Genomic DNA, 17,370 nt, shown 5'->3' on the forward strand with positions numbered 1-17,370 from the left:
GATTGCTCGTTGGGGTGATGAGGGGTGTCGTATGAAATTGTAGCTGTCACATGGGAAATTGAGAGGTTAATGTAAATATGCGAGCTTTGCTATTTTTGGATTAGTGCAGATCTCTTAGCGTTAATCTGCTCGCAACAATTCCCCAGTTCTCATCTCGTCGCATGTAAATCTGCACAATACCACTCAAATCATCCTGATGAAGTCTCATCAAGAGAAAAGCAGCTAATTCTTACAAGAAGATCTATGGGTGAGTATTCTAAGTACGCTAGTTTTCACGTCGAACAGTTTATTGACGCCGATGTTATTTTGTCCCACAGCATGCAGCAAGATTACCCTGTCTCTTCCTATCATTGGACTCGTTTATTTTCACTGTCATCGCCGCAGGATGAGAATCGTGAGAATGATATCATGGCAACGCTATCCATCACATTGGTATGGCAGTTCTCGGACTGGAATTTCCTGATCATAACAAGACAAAATGAATTCATTCAAGCGAATGTGATTTCTGACCCCTCTTTCCCCTCTTTCCCCTCTTTCCTGATTTCTTAAAATCAAAGTAAACTTCAGACGAGGAAGATAAAAATGGGAGTTAGATTGTCCACATATCTACATTCAACGTCAAGTCGTCAAGCTATGAACTAGCATGTTAATCTCCTCCTGCATTTTCAAGCTCAATATACTGATGCCAAAACTCCCGCAAATCCTCATACAATGTTTGACGTGGGGATAGTAGTGACAGCTCATGCTTTTTCCAGAAACCGTAGTTGTTGAGTAATAACAGATTGTCAAAATTTGTCTCATCAAACTTAACATACGGGTTATTCCCATCAATTGGCGAACGCATTCGGCCCAGAGAGGATGGATACGAAGAGGCTTCGAACGTCTGGTTCTTTCCATAAAAGAAACTTCTTCAATCTGATGCAATAAAGGTATTATACCCTCCTTTCGCAGACCAAGTATATCGAAGTCTGGAAATTCTTCTGTATTCTCAATGTTCGAGAATGCGAAGAATTTTTTGAAATCAACAATGGATTCGTCTGTTTCAAGAAGACTGAGAACTTCCAGCAATGACCAAGCCGGGCCCTGAGGATGAGATAGGCGCTCCTTGGATACGATGAATGTTTCCATAATAGAGGGCATTTGTGGTTTGTATTGTAGAAATGTCATTCGTGCCTTATGGTCTGAACCGGAAAGCATGGAAACAAAATCCTGGCCAGCGGACCTGTAATCGTCAAGAGACTGAACCTGGATGATATACTTCATGGCTATACAGGCAGCAAGTGGATGCCCATGAACCGCATTAGCAATAGAGAGTAAGACATCATGATTATTTAGGTCGAGAAAGTCTTCTGTGTCTTCATCTTCCGACGATCGGACCTCTTCCAAGATAGTTACAATATCATCAATCTCCATGTTATTTAACTTGATAGTCTTGCAGTCGTCTCGTAGACGGATATTGGGATTCCTTGTTGTTAACAAGATGTTTCTTGCTTGTTCAGGGATGTCAGCGAAAGGATTTCGACCGAAGTCTTTCATCCCGTCAATATCGTCAAGGATGAGCAGGGCGCTTTCATTCTCTTCGCCACCCAACCATTTCTTGAATCTTTCAATCTTTTCATCGGAAGTGTTGTTCCTCCAAATGTTATAAAGATCTCGGCCTTGGTAGTCTTTAAGCAAATATTCGTGGCCTATTTGCATTGCAAGATCAAGATATGCCTTTCTCAATGACTCTCCATCGGTGGCTTGCACGAAAAATATATTACGCTGGTCTTTATTTTTGCGAGCGGTTGCTAGTACAGCTGTCGTCTTCCTAAATTAATTTTCAGTTTGACTGTTGGTTCTAAATAAAGGCTAAAGCTTACCCGATACCCCCTATGCCTGCCATTACAAGAGATGAGTAATCATTCCTGTCTAGTGTCTCAATAGAATCGGCAAGATTATTCATATCTACTTGCCGGCCTTGCGTTTTTGGGGTTTGCCTCAAGCCCTTACCTTCGAAAAACTTTTTACCGGCGGGTAGGAATGAGTTAGATGCAACGGGTGGGGAATCCCACGGTTTCTTGATCAATATTGTCAGCTTTGAAAGTAATGTAAATATCAATTCAAGAGCTTAGGGCTTTATACATCGATTTTAATTGCAAGGACATCAGACTTTCTATCCAAAATGTCTTTTAGGTGCCTCAGCTTATCCGCCACTTGTTCAAATCCTCCAAATTTTGACTCAAATTTGCATATTGTGTTGTGATCAACATCTGGCATTCCCTTCGCTGTACAGTTTGACAAGCTGGCAGACTGCTGTGTAACAACCTTTGCTAAAATCAGTACTAGATTCGTATGAGCGAACTTTGACGCACGTACCTGTCGGTGAATAATCCTGGCAACAGAAGTCACCCGAGTCTCGAAAAACGCGTCAAATGGGGGTATGATGTTCATGTTCATGAATTCTCTCTGACTCTCAGTTGACATGGGGTTGAAACTCCCCAGTGTCTTCACGATTTCTTTTCGTACACCCATAGTTAGTTGAGCGATGTCAGTCAAGAAGTCACTCCAGTCAGCTTCGAGTGAGCCAGAATGAGGGGTGCTCAAGAACAGTAGGGCACATTTTGCAGGACTAATTCCATTATATTCCGATTGGCTTCCGTATTTGTCTAACTCTACCATTGCCTAGGAGGCTGGTGCTTAGCAGCTGCAGTTGTGGCGGCAGATAAGGCGGCACTCACCTGGCGAGCAACAAGACCTCCCATAGAATGACACACAAACAAAATAGGATGCTCTCGTTCCTACAGAGCATCAGACACAAAGAAATGTCGCCAAAGAGTTTGGAAATAGAAAGAGGACTCACTTTCTTGGTTTTTCTAAGGCTGCTGACGCTTCGAAGTAGATCTTGCGACCAGACAGTGATTCCAGAAAGATTACCTCTATCGCGCAAACGAGAGCTGTACCCAAATGTCATTATGCGAGCTTTGTCAAAAGGTTTCGACAGTGGCAGTAAGTCGCGTAGCCACATCTTTTGATTTTTGGTGGCTACCCAACTCTCAAATGCATTTCCGTTCAAACCATGAACAGCGCATACACTATAGTAACCATTGAATCAGTGGCATTTTCAAAGAAGTTAGAATCTCAAAGTGCGTTAAGTCTTTGAACGTAGCCCATTATCGCCAAAAGATCCAGCAGGTCAAGTAGAGTTAGTTCAGAATTTTGCGAAGCCTAAGAAAAATGGTATTACTGACTCCACCTCTGGGTCGTCCGATGAATACAGAGTTGTAATGCCGTTGAAATTGTCATCGAATTCCCATTCTGTGTTGTGGTACTTTAAAGCTTCCTCTTTATGCTTCGGCGAGGGCAAGGTGATTGTCCCCACTTGATCCTCTCGTTCAATCGCAAGAGATATCTGTAATCGAAAAGTTGATCAGCAACTTTTGTTCTGCCGTGCAGGATCCCAGGCTGCAGTTCAAAACCCGAAAGCTCATATCGTCTTGAAACTGTACATCTTTCATTGAGGCACAATAACCAAAAGCAAAACATGATGCTAAACCCCATCCAAAAATTCGTAATATAATTTCAGAAAACCGGAGTTCTTCAAACCAAAAATATCAAGTGTATTTACTGACTTTAGAACTACCAAGTTTGACAGATTGGGGCCATGGCCGGCGCAGGTCGCGTGAAAAATACTCTGCTTTCTCTAGAAAATCTTCCTGATTTAAATTTAGAGGTATTCCCTTGACCCGTACGGTTTTCGACGTCGTCCTAAACATTTTTGATTAATCTTGTATCATTTGTGTTTATTAATGATGAAAGGAAAAGGTTTTTTGAAGTGTGATATCAGCTCAACTTGGATGGCTGCCTATCGCCTCACCTTTTCAACGAATCAAGTCCATAGTATACGGGCAGGGCTATCTCAGTGCAACATACCCCGCAGTTTGGTCGTTTCACCGAAATCTATTCTATATAAGCCATGAACTCTTTTTTTCCCAGCCTCAAATACAAGCAAATTATATATCGTCGGGAAGGAAGCTATATTCTCTCTCTCGTCTATTTTCTAAGACATTTCCAATGCTAAAAGCAACACTCTTGTCGAATCCAGTCTTGACTATAGGTACATCCAGCCATCTATATACCTTGTAAAACTTTGCCTCAATAACGGGTAATTCTGTTCATTGGCGGGCACAACCACCAATCATTTCTATAATAAGCATGGGGCGTCGACATGAGTTTGGGTTACCGTCTAGAATAGTCTCTCGACGCAGGTTTCAATTCCTGGCCTTCTTCAAATGCCACGAATTACCACGGATACTCTTCGAACGTATCTGCCAGCCTTCCAAGGTCTGGAACGTTGAAGGCGAAATCGTCGAGTGCTCTGAGACGATCATTGGACTCGATTCAGATCTAGAGAATATATTTCAAGAGGCAAAGGATAATGGAATCATCAGGTGTTTCGAGACGTTGTTGAGTCAAACCTATGTCATAGACGAAAGTTGGAAGCAGTGGTTATCTTTCAATACCGATGATAGAGCACGACGAAACATACAGTTTAACATATTGGAGCTGGTATTGAAGGCGTTTCCGACACCATACACGGAAATTTCGTGGATGGAGGTAGAAAGCCAAATGCTGGATATTGTGCAGACGACATGTGTACCTTTTTTGTGTATCCTTGACATGAAAGATGTCACAGACTATTTAAATGATCGAGATTTTGATAGGTAGTCAGTCTTTTTCGTAATGTTTAACTTTATAAGATAAAATGCTCATTGTTTTTTAGGGCAAAGATGACCAGATATCTAGCTATCTTAGCTAAATTCCTTATACGTCTTTCGAAACTGATGGGGGATAGTACTCCAGCAACAATTGACCCCTTGATATCAAGTTGCCTTGAGTATCTCAAAGAATGGCCTGGGGTCAAATCATTACACCTAGCTCGCGCAATCAATCGTGAGCAGATTGAAAATCTTGACCATTGTGGCATAAACTATTTGAATGGAGTTATAGGCCTTGGGTTAGCATCGATTCTTACAAGCGAAGAGTCCTCACACCGTTACAAACACAATCACCAGATTGACTGGCTCCCCTTCGAAACATCTTCTGCAAACTCTACCATTGAGTTATTGGCTCAGGTAGAGTTATATGGAGCTATATCATTAGCTACACTGCAAAGAGTTGTCTATAATGATCTACCTTTGACGACCAGAGTTCTGATTGCGTTTAGCGAGGTCAAGCTTGAATCATATGACAATGCGCGAAATTTGCTCGAACCTGTCCTTTATGAAGTCAAAAGGATTTATGGTTCTCAGTCTATGGAAGTCTTTCTTGTTGGTACAACACTGGTAAATTGTTTAAACAGATGCCGAATGGAAGCTTTAGCCGAGGAGTTAGTCAATTCAATATTTAGAAAGGCAGTAAATCAGCTGGAAATGCCGACCACAACTCAAGAGTTTCTTATTGGGCTCTCGACCATACCCAATCACTGTACTAACAGCGAATTGTCCATGGTTGTTGCATTCGCTGATTCTCTTCTCGGCCAAGGCAAACATGATGACGCCCTGTCTCTTTTTCAGGCTATTTTGAAGAAGGGACGACCAGGCCGTGAGGACATTACAATGAGTGTAGCTCTAAGGATAACAAAAATAATTCGCAGACTAAACATCCAATCTTCAACTGTAGGTATACCGTATTTGATCATGTTTTTCTGTTTGAATGGCGACGCACTTTGAGGTTCAAGTCACTACTTTAGCATTTCCAAAACACTACTTAGAGCATGCTGACTTGTGAAATTAGAATGATACCCAAAACCTTGAACACAGTGATGCCTGGAAAGTGCTCAGAGGTGTATCAGAGCTCTATCCCAGAGTTTCAAGCATTCTAAAATATGCCTTTGTAGAAGAAGTTATTTGCCATCTGTCCCTTTTGGAAGATAAAGATACACGACAAAGATTCGTGGCATCGGAGATCATCAAAGTGTTGAATCTAGAATCGACACCCTACAAAGGGTCTGAGAGTTCGAGGATAAGCTTTTTTGAAAATCTGCAAACCATAAATCAATACGCAGAACAGCTCAAGTCCCAGCTAATTAAAAAGGAACCGGAGTCGCTTACTGGAAAGATGACACAACGATTCTCTGATACTACTGTAGATCTTGTCGAAATGATTAGCCCTCATGAAACTCAATCTATCACCCCAAAATCAACCAACAATACCGCATTTCATCAGGCTCTCTCTCCAAGAACTTCAAGGCCAGGATTGACCGCAGCTGAAGAAAAGGCAAAAGCAGCATTGCGCGCAGCCAGTCCAGATAGACCAAGTCAGTCTTCTATTGATGATTACATCAGGCATTTGGGAATCGGCTGGTCAAAGTTAAGCATTGATAAAGATATTCAAACTATGGTTTGTGATTGGACTAAATATATCGAGAATCATTATCCTATCAATAATGCTATTATTCGATTACAAAATAGAGGATTAGCTAGTTATCTCATTGAAGCTCAAGAAGGATATTTCTTATTTGGAGATGACTTCAAACAAAGTAGACTTATAAGCACTAGCTTGGAAAAGACTTTTCAAAATCTTCAAAGATCAGTTCCAATATTTGAAGGAACTACAGTACTTGAAGCTAGCGAAATATCCAAGGAGGCTAATAGTCCAGTTATAAATGCTATAACAAACGAATATATTGAAGAAATGACAATAGATAGAATTCCTACAATTAGTCTCCCTAACTATATAGAGGTTGAGATAGATATGAATTAAATGGAATTTATGGCTATAGGCACAAATATAAAAAAAGAATTGGATGAGTATACCTCAAGTCAATAGAATATAGCGTTTCTCTAGTTTCACATTCAACTTTGCATATGGGATTTCGGAATTAAGACCATACCAATACCGAAAGAATCAAATGAAAATACAAATTGGCGTATCAATTCGTTAGCTTCCATGAATACAAAAGGGAATGAACCTTCATATTATTTTAATGAACCCATAATTGCAAGTTCCCATCTGCCCGGCCAAAGCCAGAGCCAGACCCATCAAACCATTCGCAGTCAACAACGATCAATGACATTTCACCGAAAAATTATCCCAGCAAATGTCCGCACCCCAAATGTGTATTTGTGAACACCAAGTTTTTTTTGGAACACAATGAGTGGTGGGATCATTATTATAGAGCTCACGAAAAGCGCAAAGTCTGCGCAATTTGCCATGCGAAATTTGGCACAAAAGCAGAACTCGGACAACACAGCTGCGCCATACACGATCCTGGGCCGAAAGAGTATACTTGTCTGATACCCAATTGCCAGGCTCTTTCAAGAGAATTCAACAGAAAGGCCAGATTGGAAGACCATATGGAGGTATGGCATGGTTCTTACCATTGTTCGATCCCAGCTTGTCCCCGAGGGCCAGGCCATGGATACCGGAACCAAGATCGCCTGCATGCTCATCTTAAAACAGTACACGAAAGTTAACACTACGAATAGTGAGTGAATTCATCGGGGTCGCAGCTTTTTACGAAGTACAACAATTTAGTTCCCATGAAAAATTCGGAATGCATTATGAGGACACAAAAGTTGTATGTGCAAGCTCAATATAGCAAACTACAGAGATTAAGCACTATCCAGACCGCCAGCACTATAGAATGCGTTATTCCAACCCCACTTTGACTAAATTTCAATCAACCATTTGAAACTATCGCTACCATCGATACATCCAATTATCTTCTTGAGATGTGTATCTTTGAAGTTATGTGATTCTGCTGCACAAACCTTCTTGAACAAAAATCTTTTGGAACTACCTACCTAGCACAACCTCATTCTGAGCAATTTCCACCACTATCTAAGAGGCTACAATGCTCGGCTATTTCCCAGAAAGTTGAAGATAACACTGGAAGTAACATTTACGCTGGATGTTGTTGCAATACAAGTGAATATAGGCACGCGATCATGCACTAGCAAATTTCGCACATATAAAGCTCTCGCAACCCTAAGCTTCCAAGAAGCATGAACACTCGACTACACAATCGAAATCCTACTTACAAACCCCAAATCCACATCACCACCAAGTCGATATCAACAAACATGAATCCCAAACATAGCCAAGATTTACCTTTGGACCTAAACTCTTTATTTATCATCATACATTACGATACATCATGTCCGACTGACCTTCGACAAATTACAGATTCAGGTCAACAAAATACAACTAAGCTACACAATGACGTCGATTCTTCTACAGAGAAGGTGCAACACCAAGAACAAGAACCAATTGCACAGAATGAAGCGGACGCCTGGATCAGTTGTTCGGAAGACGAGTCGACTATTGATGATACAGTCCAAAACCATAAACAAGAAGCGCAGCTCTGCGAACCTACAGAATTGACTGAATCGGCGAAGAAAGAATTACGCAAGCTCAGATCGAGGTTGAGCAAAGCAAAAGCAAGAAGATGGAAGCCGCAGCTCTACAGCTTCCAAGCAAAGATAAAACTACAGAACAGACTGAGAAACTCCAACAATTGATACAGGGATGCATTAACCATGATCCGGTTCAGACGCATCAACAAACACTAAGTCGGACATGATAGTTTGCAGGGGAGCTGCGATATTTCTAGGCGATGACATCATATCCATCTGGAGTAGGGGTAGCTTGTACGATAGCCGATGTTGTCGAAGAGAGTTTGAGACAGATTGCATAGCCACTAACTATACAATACTCTATCAATATGGATTGAGCATCTTGTCGGCAAGAGTCCTAAATGTCTCATCAGTAGATTATCTTTGACTTGGGCTTATACATACATACCTACATACAGTCAAGTCAAGTCAGTACATAAAGCTATTTCAACATCAAAATACCAAGCATAATACAAAAGGTTACTCAAATATCCAATGTAATACACTCCCAAATCACTAATGAGAACTCGTACTTTGATATTAATATGACAGAAAGTGACGAATACCTAGGTAGGTAGTTCATTATTATCATCATAATTCTATCAAGAAAAAAAAAAGCTTTGTATAATATTAATGTCTTTTGTGATGTGATGATTTTATAAAGCCACAACCCTGCTCGCAATGCCCCACCTAAAAACCCCTGTCCCATCCCATCCCATCCCATCTCATCCACAAGGCTGACGAAACCCTCCATATACCAAAACCCGCAATTCTATCAATCCAATTCATCCCTATAAAACCAAATCAACCTAAATCAAATCAAATCAAATCAAATCAAATCAAATCAATCCAAACCAAATCACCCAGCAAACCAACCTCCAAACCCCCCAATCTATTCACCCTCCAATTTCCCACCTCCCACCTCTCACCCCATCTCCTCGCACACCATGCCCTCCTCAAAACCCCAATACACCCCCCTCTCCACCACGGCGCCCCAATCCCCTCCGCCAACCTACGAAAGCGCCTCGACCCAACACGGCGCGCTGCCCACGCGTCCAGCATCGCAATCCATCTCCACCGGCAAAGGACCCGTACCGCGCGGTCCCTTTCCGCTCGACATCCCCCTGCTGCAGGAATTAAAGGGAAAACGCATTATTCTCGCCTCGGCGAGTCCGCGACGGAAACAAATTTTGGCTTCGGTATGTTTTCGTGTTAGTTTGATTTACTCGTTGTGTTTTTAATCTTATCTCATCTTATCAATATCAAGTCAAAGATAGATAGATAGTAATACATCATCAACTAACCCCCTCCCAGATCGGCCTCACAAACCTCGAAATCATCCCCTCCCCCCTCCCGGAAAACCTCTCCAAAGAACACCTCGGCCCCTTCGACTACGTGCTGCAAACCGCCATCCAAAAAGCCCTCTCGGTATACACCCATTGCCTGGACAACTCACTCGCCAGCATCCCGGACCCCTCCCTCATCATCGCGGCCGACACCGTCATCGTCACCAATTCGGGCGCGATCCTCGAGAAGCCGCGGTCGCAAGCCGATCACATCCGCATGCTGCAGCGGCTGCGCGACGACAAATCGCACAAGGTATTTACCGCGATTGCGGTGGTGGCCCCCCGCGACGACGCGCGGCATCCGGGGTACAATTGCGAGAACGAGGTGGTGGAGACGAAAGTCGTGTTTGATGCGGAGATGGGGGATGAGTTGATCGAGGCGTATGTGAAGACGCGCGAGGGGGTTGATAAGGCCGGGGGCTATGCGATCCAGGGCATGGGAGCGATGTTGGTGGAGCGGATAGAGGGCAGCTGGGATAACGTGGTGGGATTGCCGATTCGGAATACGGTGGCGTTGATGGAGAAGGCGGTGTTTGATCAGGAGGATTTGGATCCCGAGGAGAATGAGGAGGGCATTGAGTAGAGGGGTTGCGCATGCAGATGAAGATGCAAATGCAAATGACACATGAAATGAGAGATTGAAGAAGAGGAAGTTACCTATATACAACACACATGTATATACACATGCACATACTACATCTACTCAAACATCACAGATCAAAATTCGGGGTTCAAAGGGTTACATATACACATATTACTAGGGAGTGTAAATAGCGTAGTAAAAGCTTATAGAAAGTTATTTTCTGATACTACAAATCCAATCCACCATCCAACCCAAATTCCAATATCCAAAAACCACCCATCCACCCACTCACCCACTCACCCACTCACCCACTCACCCACTCACCCATCCACCCACTTACCCACCCCTTCCTACTCTTATAGAATCCCGCCCCCAAACCCCAAACCCTACCCCCGCCCCCTATCCCCCTTTCCAAACATCTAATCTCCAAACATCTAGCATCTAATATCTAATCTCCAAGCGAAAAAACACCCACACTCACTCACTTACTCACTCACTCGCAGCAACAACAACAACAACAACTCCCACCATCCATCCATCCATCCATTCATCCATCCATCCACTTTAACATTTATACTTCTACAAGATATAAGATATAAGATATAAGATATAAGATATAAGATATAAGATATAAGATATAAGATATAAGATATAAGATATAAGATATAAGATATAAGATATAAGATATAAGATATAAGATATAAGATATAAGATATAAGATATAAGATATAAGATATAAGATATAAGAGACAAAACAACAGAAACCCAATCAATAACCCTCCATCTCTAGTATGGATTACTCATTACTCATTCTACACTCACTCATATTTGAACATCTAAAATTAGATATTCAAAGTATCATCATCCCCACAGTTACAAGTAGAAAAGCATCGTGATGGCATTGAAACTGGAACACTTTTCAAAAGATCTATCTAACTAGGTCCTTCTCCATGAAATTTATCGTTTTCGCATATTCCATTCGTTTGCTTGACTGAACGATTTCAATAGCATCATATCATATCATCATCGCTCATACTCTCATTCCTCATATCCCATCACGTCATCATGCCACTAAAACTCTAGAACCCTAGAAACCTAAAAACCCCATCCACGTTCCTCTCTCCTCTCCTCACGATATTCATCTTCTCTCTCCTCCTCTCTCTCCCTCTCCCCCCAACCACCTTCATTTCCATGGTCTCCTCCACCGAATCCCATACCACCAAATCTCTCCGCCAATCCTCCAACTGTCTCACCAAATTCTCCACCACCATATCCACCGCCACCACCATATTCGTGTCTTGGTGGTTCCTCAAATCTTTCACGTTCACCACCCCAACCACCATGTTCTTCTCTTTGTTGACCATATCCACCATAACCCTGACGAGGCTCCTCAAACCTCTCTCTGCGCTCCTCTCTCTCTGGAATATACTCTTGTGGTCTATCCCTATCTTCGTTGCTATCATCACTTCCACGACGACTGTGATGCTTGTGATGCTTGTGATGCTTTCTATGGCTCCTGCGACTATCATCACTATCACTACCAGATCTCTCTTCTCTATGATGTTCCGCTTCATGATAATGACGCCCATCAGCTGTTTGACCCTCGCGCCATGTTTCAGTCTCGACTCTACCATCAGAACGTTCGTAGATGCGTTCGTTGGTTTCTTCGTAACCTCCACCATATCGAGGTCTTTGCTCGGTAATTTGTTCAAAGCCAGCTCCGTGGCCTCCTTGCTGACCATATTGTTGATAATCTGTGCGTCTGCCACCATCTGGAAATTGTTCTTGTGTATACTCGGCTTGAGCATAGCGATCGCCAGAGCGACCTACTTCAGTATAACTCTGTTGGTAGTTACCTTGAGAGTTGTAACCTTCAGAAGAGTATGATTCTTCTTTCCCTCCACCACCTAGAAATCCAGCTAAAAGGCTTCCACCAACACCTCCAGCGAGAGCACCAACAATACCACCAAAAGCACCACCACCAACCGCTTCTCCAGCAAGCTTGCCAATTCCGTCAGATGCTTGTCCACCAAATCCTGATGATCCACCATTACCACCCATTGAGGAAGCAAGTCCACCCATGATTTCATTTGCCATTGGATTTGATGAAGACATCATAGGACCTTGCTTGGACATTTTAAGTGGTGCACCACATCCATGACCAGTATCATGAACACCCTCAAGATGATTTTCTCCGTTTTCAACTCCATCTCTGCTCAACTTTCTTCGGTATTCCTCTTGTTCGTCACCGTCCTTGTTGCGCCACCAATCCTCTACAACTCTGAACATAAGTTGACGACCATCAGATGCCCCATCGTCACCATAGTTGCGAAGAGCGGGATGATGGAAAACACCGTTGACGATACGATCAATTGTACGATCGGGATCAATGCGTTCATCATCCCAACAAGAAATGAGTTGAGGGACAACCCATTTGAGAACTTGAGAAGCGATTCTACCAGCGCATTCGTTGAGGATCTAAAAAGTATGTTAGTATCAATGATGATTGTGGAATGGTTATCATATGATTCCGTAATCATTTGATGCCAAAGGCATCATACGACCCGAGGAATCATGGCCTTGCGGATAACGGTTGTAGTGAAGAAATACAATTGTACTAAAGAAATAATACTTACGTTAGAGAAATGATCCTTAGATAACATAGAATGTGTAGGATCAGTAGAATGGTCATCGTGGAAAACAATCAATTGCTTGTCCTTACTGCTTTGGATAACCTCAGAGGAACCGGTGTTCAACTCGGTCTTAATCTGGCCAATGATTGGAAGAACGAATGGAGCAAGGAGAGAGAAGACAAAAATGTTGATTTGTTCCTCAATGTTCTCGATGAGGTCTGGAAGGATAGGAATCTTTTCGATCGCTTCACGAATTGATTGCATAGTTTCGTCGTGCCATTGAATGATTGGATAAATTTCCTTGGCGACTTCTTGCATTCGGATTGTAAAAGCTTCTGGATCTTTTGGAGAGACTTCCTCTTGAGATTGTTGGGCAGCAGCAGCATTGGCTTGAAGCTCATCTGCTTTACTAGCTTCATCTTTACCACCAAAAAGTCCAGAAGGAACTGAACTTAATAGGTCCTTCAGGACACTAGTATTGCCTTCGCTACCTTCTTGCATGGTTCCTTCAAGGGCTTGGATTTCACTTTGAGTTGCTTTATCATCGAATTCACCCATGACAGAGTGAAGGAAGTCAACACCACCAAAGGTACCAGTAATGAGTGGGTAAACTTCATGTTCAGCGCCTGGAAGCTCGATTCGAGTTCTTCTTCCAACATGTGGGAAAACATCACGTTCTCCCATCTCGATGAGAGCAAGTTCGGTGTAATTGCTGTGAGCAGAAAAATCCTCCAGACAGTGTAATCCAGTACCCAACAATCGAAGTGCCTCATATAAGTCGTCCTTGTTCTGGTTTCTTCCGTAGGATCTACCAAGTCGAATAGATTCACGGAAAAGCTTTCGGACATGTTCAGCAGATGACATGATTCCAACGTGTTCGTTTGCAATATAGTTCTTCATGCCAGTCCGGGGATCGATAGCGAGCTCAACTTCTTCATCGACTGGACCTCGAAGTCTAGGATCATATTCTGAAGCATCGAGATTATCGGCATAATCTTTTGGGTTATCAATGTGATCTTCTGGTCGATAACAACCCAATCTTTGAGCTGTAACTTCGAATTCTCTTGTGCCATATCCGAAAGTCATAAATCCCAGAACCCAGAGAAGAATGCGAATAGCTTCAGCGGAAACATATTTGACGGTACCAACATCGATTGCTTGAGCTGGAGGAGGAAAGAAGATTAGTATCCGATAATAGTGAGATTGAGAGGTGGATGAGGGGTAATTTAATTCAAGATATGATGAAATCATACTTACAGTAATCTCTCAGCCAGTTACCAAAGTAAACTCTTGCTACCATCATTTTATCAAACTTCTTTCCACCGCAAGCTCTTGACATAACAAGTGTAAGGAGGGTATCTTCAATATCTCCATGGCGCCCTGAATAACAAATTAGAAAGTGTGTTCTTGTACAGGCGGAATAGATATGGACTGACAGTTTATTCCTTCAATTTTTGAGACCGATGCAATATTTCCAGCACCAAAGGCATGAGCTGGATGTGCTAATAGGAGCAGGATCGCAAAGGATAGAAGCAGCGTCGAGCTGCTGAACGAAATCATATTTGCGATGATATATTCGAATAGTTGTTGAACTTAATGGAGGGGTTCCAATCGAGCACAGCGAGAACAACGAGAAATAACAAGAAGACCAAATATGAGTGAGTAGATTAGTGGACCAACCGATGGAAGGCTTTGTGAGGGGTCAAATTATGTAGCAGATAGGTAAGCCAAGCCGAATATCTTCAAAAATGGTGGGGTTTTGATACGATATTCGCTGTACGCCAAGTCAAGATGATCCAGTAAGATTGAATCTCGCACGAGAAAGGAATCACAGAATGTTTTATGTTGGTCCTGCGGTCAGCTGCGAATGAGGGAGATTTGTGTAGCAATAGAGGGGAATGATTGGAAAGCTTGTAATCAGTGTCCTTTGTAGTGAATGTTATGACCTGATGGCGATCACTGATACACAGAACAGACAGGAGTTGCGCCGGCGTTGTCAAAGAGTATTTAGGTCACCTTACAAGCTTGATGAGTGGAGGAATCCATGGATAGCGATGGTACCTAGGTATTTTAGGTATGAAGGCAGTAAAGTGGAGAGGGTTAGATTTGGTGTGGGGTGTTGAGAAGGTTGGTTCGGTGCTTGAGGGAGGGAGGGAGGGAGGTAGGTAGGTACTTGAGTGCTGAGGAAGGTACGTACTAGGTATTTGAGTTATGGAGGAAGGTACGAACTTGAGTACTGGAGTCTGGAGTACCTGAGTTATGAGGAATCCCTAGGTAATGGATCCATGGATAATAGAATTTGCTTCAAGGCCCAATTTGAAATGCCCTCGAAGTAAGGTTATCGTGAGTTTTGTACAATATGTACCTGCCTACCTCATATGTATGTGTTTTGAACCGTGAAAGAGCTTTCGATGGGTTTTATCAAGTAGCCTTTGCTTTAGTAGGTAGGTATGATGAATAATGTTCTATTGCAATGTTGAATTCTTATCAAAAGTATGAATTCTGAGATTGGGGATTCAATGGAACTTCCTACTTCCAACCGTGCTCCAATACCGAGGTAGGTAGGTGTATGGCATGCTGGCATGATTTAGATGTTGGATGTTGGATGTTGAATGTTGGATGTTGGATGTTGGATTTTGCGACAGTTATATATCCATCCATATCGATATGGATACCGCTTCTCAAACTTATCCAAACAGTATCAGCAGTAGGAGTGGTGGTGGTCACAGTAAAGCAAATAAAACAACAGCACGAAATCCGAAATCCGAAATCTGAAATATTGAAAAGCAACCCAGCCAAACCAGATCAACCCCAATCACTAGAGAAGAGAGCACATGTGGTCATGTAATTAGGCTTAATCTGGGTAGAGTAGGGTCAAGTAGGGTAGAATAGGCCGGGTTATATCGTGATACGAGAATATCTGTAGTTATACCCTGTAATGCGCCCACAAAAGCCAATTTTCTGTTACCAAATATAAATTGGATCAGTAGAGAGTCGAAATCAATCATTCAGTCCAGTCCAGTTCAGTACTCGAAATCTGTGTAGGTATCTAGTGCTTATTATACATTAGAGAAAAAACAGACCGGAATTGAGTACTGGCGAAGCCTTTAACGATCTGATTATTCCATTTCAATTCAGAGAATTAACAATATAAATACCTATAAACATAAATAGTATCATATCATATTGTAGATTTAGGTATTTCGTGAATGAAGTCTCATTGCAGCCATTCTTGAGGTTTCTCCTTCCCATGTTTACCCCGAGTACCTTCTGGAAGAGGTCAAACGAATCCTACCTATTAGGTGTTTATTGATCTGTCGCACAAGATCACCGAAATCGGGACGGGGAAGAGCAATCTTGGAGGCTTCGTAGCGCCGAAATGTATCGAGATCTATACCTAGCTAGGTACTTGACTTGTTCCCGTGGCCTGCCCCTATGAGCATGATACAGTGCCAATATAAGCAAAGCAGAGCGAATGAATCAAAGTGACTTGGGAGAATTTGGAAGCAAAAGAAAGTATTTGGTTGTGCAAGAATGAAGGAGATGGTTTGTATTAGGTATTATATTGAGTATCTATTATAGATATAGATTCTTATTGAATTGGTACTGGTAGTAGTATCTCTTTGAAATCATTATCTAGATATTCAATAAAAAGTTTTTGTTAAGAGCAGACAATAATAATACTATCTAGATATCTATTACTTATTAACTTATCATTATGATAGAGAAAGAAACTGTATTGAAATACTACAAAATACTACACTACTATCTTTTTATCTACCATCTACGTACTATCTACAACCTATAACTAACCTTTCTTTCAATCATTATATGCACTCTCGCACTCTCGTACTGTAGTCACCCTATTACCTACCTATTACCTGCTACCTACATATCTAATACTAGGTAGACAGATCTTTCAGTGTTCAATTGTAAAAATGGCGCATGTTTTCTTTACCCCTACACCCATCATCTACCTAGTACTTTTATTACTCTCCCAGTACTCCACAGTAGAAGAAGAAGAGAAGAGGGAGAAAAAATCAAAAAAATCTTTTACTCGCCTTACCCCCTCCCCCCCACCCCACTCATTCAATTATTCCTTTCCTCACTACTGTACTGTACCCTACTTTTTCCCTACTTTTCCCTCGTTTCCTTCACTCACGCTCACAAACGAGTTGGTGCGGCCTCCATACCCCCAGTGATCTTAGTGATCGGAAAAGCCCATAATCCGCTTTTAAATCATTCACCTTCCCCCCCTCCCCCCAAAACCCCCAAAAACCCCAAACATAATCCCTCCAAATTTACTTTTACTTACCTCTCATACTTCTCAGGCTCTGGATTATCAGCAACGCCAGCCTACAATCCAAAAACAACATACAACATACAACCTTTCAATCAACCAATACATACATACATCCCTATCTACCTAC

At 42.2% G+C, this 17,370-nt stretch overlaps 4 protein-coding genes across 4 annotated transcripts; 2 read left to right on the forward strand and 2 right to left on the reverse strand.

Annotated features, from left to right (window-relative positions):
• Positions 1-78: 78 nt before the first annotated feature.
• On the reverse strand, positions 79-3,791 carry EAF02_003158 (uncharacterized protein). The gene is made up of 8 exons (XM_038899206.1): positions 3,612-3,791; positions 3,231-3,391; positions 2,843-3,074; positions 2,721-2,780; positions 2,359-2,664; positions 2,125-2,307; positions 1,863-2,059; positions 79-1,810 (listed from the first exon to the last, which is right to left on the reverse strand). Exons 1-8 carry the CDS (start codon positions 3,753-3,755, stop codon positions 619-621), a joined length of 2,475 nt encoding a protein of 824 aa, XP_038761494.1. The 5' UTR covers positions 3,756-3,791; the 3' UTR covers positions 79-618.
• Positions 3,792-4,194: 403 nt separating this feature from the next.
• Positions 4,195-6,744, forward strand: EAF02_003159 (uncharacterized protein; the record flags this gene model as incomplete). Its single annotated transcript, XM_038899207.1, has 3 exons — positions 4,195-4,703; positions 4,763-5,657; positions 5,776-6,744. The coding sequence occupies 3 exons, from the start codon at positions 4,195-4,197 to the stop codon at positions 6,742-6,744; spliced, it is 2,373 nt and encodes a 790-aa protein (XP_038761495.1).
• Positions 6,745-9,325: 2,581 nt separating this feature from the next.
• EAF02_003160 (uncharacterized protein) lies at positions 9,326-10,307 on the forward strand (the record flags this gene model as incomplete). Its single annotated transcript, XM_038899208.1, has 2 exons — positions 9,326-9,577; positions 9,693-10,307. The coding sequence occupies 2 exons, from the start codon at positions 9,326-9,328 to the stop codon at positions 10,305-10,307; spliced, it is 867 nt and encodes a 288-aa protein (XP_038761496.1).
• A 798-nt stretch (positions 10,308-11,105) lies between these two features.
• Positions 11,106-15,706, reverse strand: EAF02_003161 (uncharacterized protein). Its single transcript, XM_038899209.1, has 5 exons — positions 15,138-15,706; positions 14,377-15,001; positions 14,198-14,320; positions 12,944-14,103; positions 11,106-12,785 (listed from the first exon to the last, which is right to left on the reverse strand). Exons 2-5 carry the CDS (start codon positions 14,498-14,500, stop codon positions 11,403-11,405), a joined length of 2,790 nt encoding a protein of 929 aa, XP_038761497.1. The 5' UTR covers positions 14,501-15,001; positions 15,138-15,706; the 3' UTR covers positions 11,106-11,402.
• Positions 15,707-17,370: the final 1,664 nt, after the last annotated feature.

The sequence above is a fragment of the Botrytis sinoallii genome, assembly GCF_014898435.1.
Source record: "Botrytis sinoallii strain Bc 23 chromosome Unknown BSIN_004, whole genome shotgun sequence".
Lineage (NCBI taxonomy): Eukaryota > Fungi > Ascomycota > Leotiomycetes > Helotiales > Sclerotiniaceae > Botrytis > Botrytis sinoallii.

Excerpts from the sequence above, each read along its gene's own strand:
- EAF02_003158 (XM_038899206.1), bottom strand. The coding sequence starts at position 3,755 with ATGTTTAGGACGACGTCGAAAACCGTACGGGTCAAGGGAATACCTCTA. Across the intron at positions 3,392-3,611 it reads TCAAACTTGGTAGTTCTAAA|ATATCTCTTGCGATTGAACG; the intron begins GTCAGTAAATAC and ends TTTCGATTACAG. Across the intron at positions 2,665-2,720 it reads GAGGTCTTGTTGCTCGCCAG|GCAATGGTAGAGTTAGACAA; the intron begins GTGAGTGCCGCC and ends CCAGCCTCCTAG.
- EAF02_003161 (XM_038899209.1), bottom strand. The coding sequence starts at position 14,500 with ATGATTTCGTTCAGCAGCTCGACGCTGCTTCTATCCTTTGCGATCCTG. Across the intron at positions 14,321-14,376 it reads AAAAATTGAAGGAATAAACT|GGCGCCATGGAGATATTGAA; the intron begins GTCAGTCCATAT and ends TTTGTTATTCAG. Across the intron at positions 14,104-14,197 it reads TAACTGGCTGAGAGATTACT|CTCAAGCAATCGATGTTGGT; the intron begins GTAAGTATGATT and ends TTCCTCCTCCAG.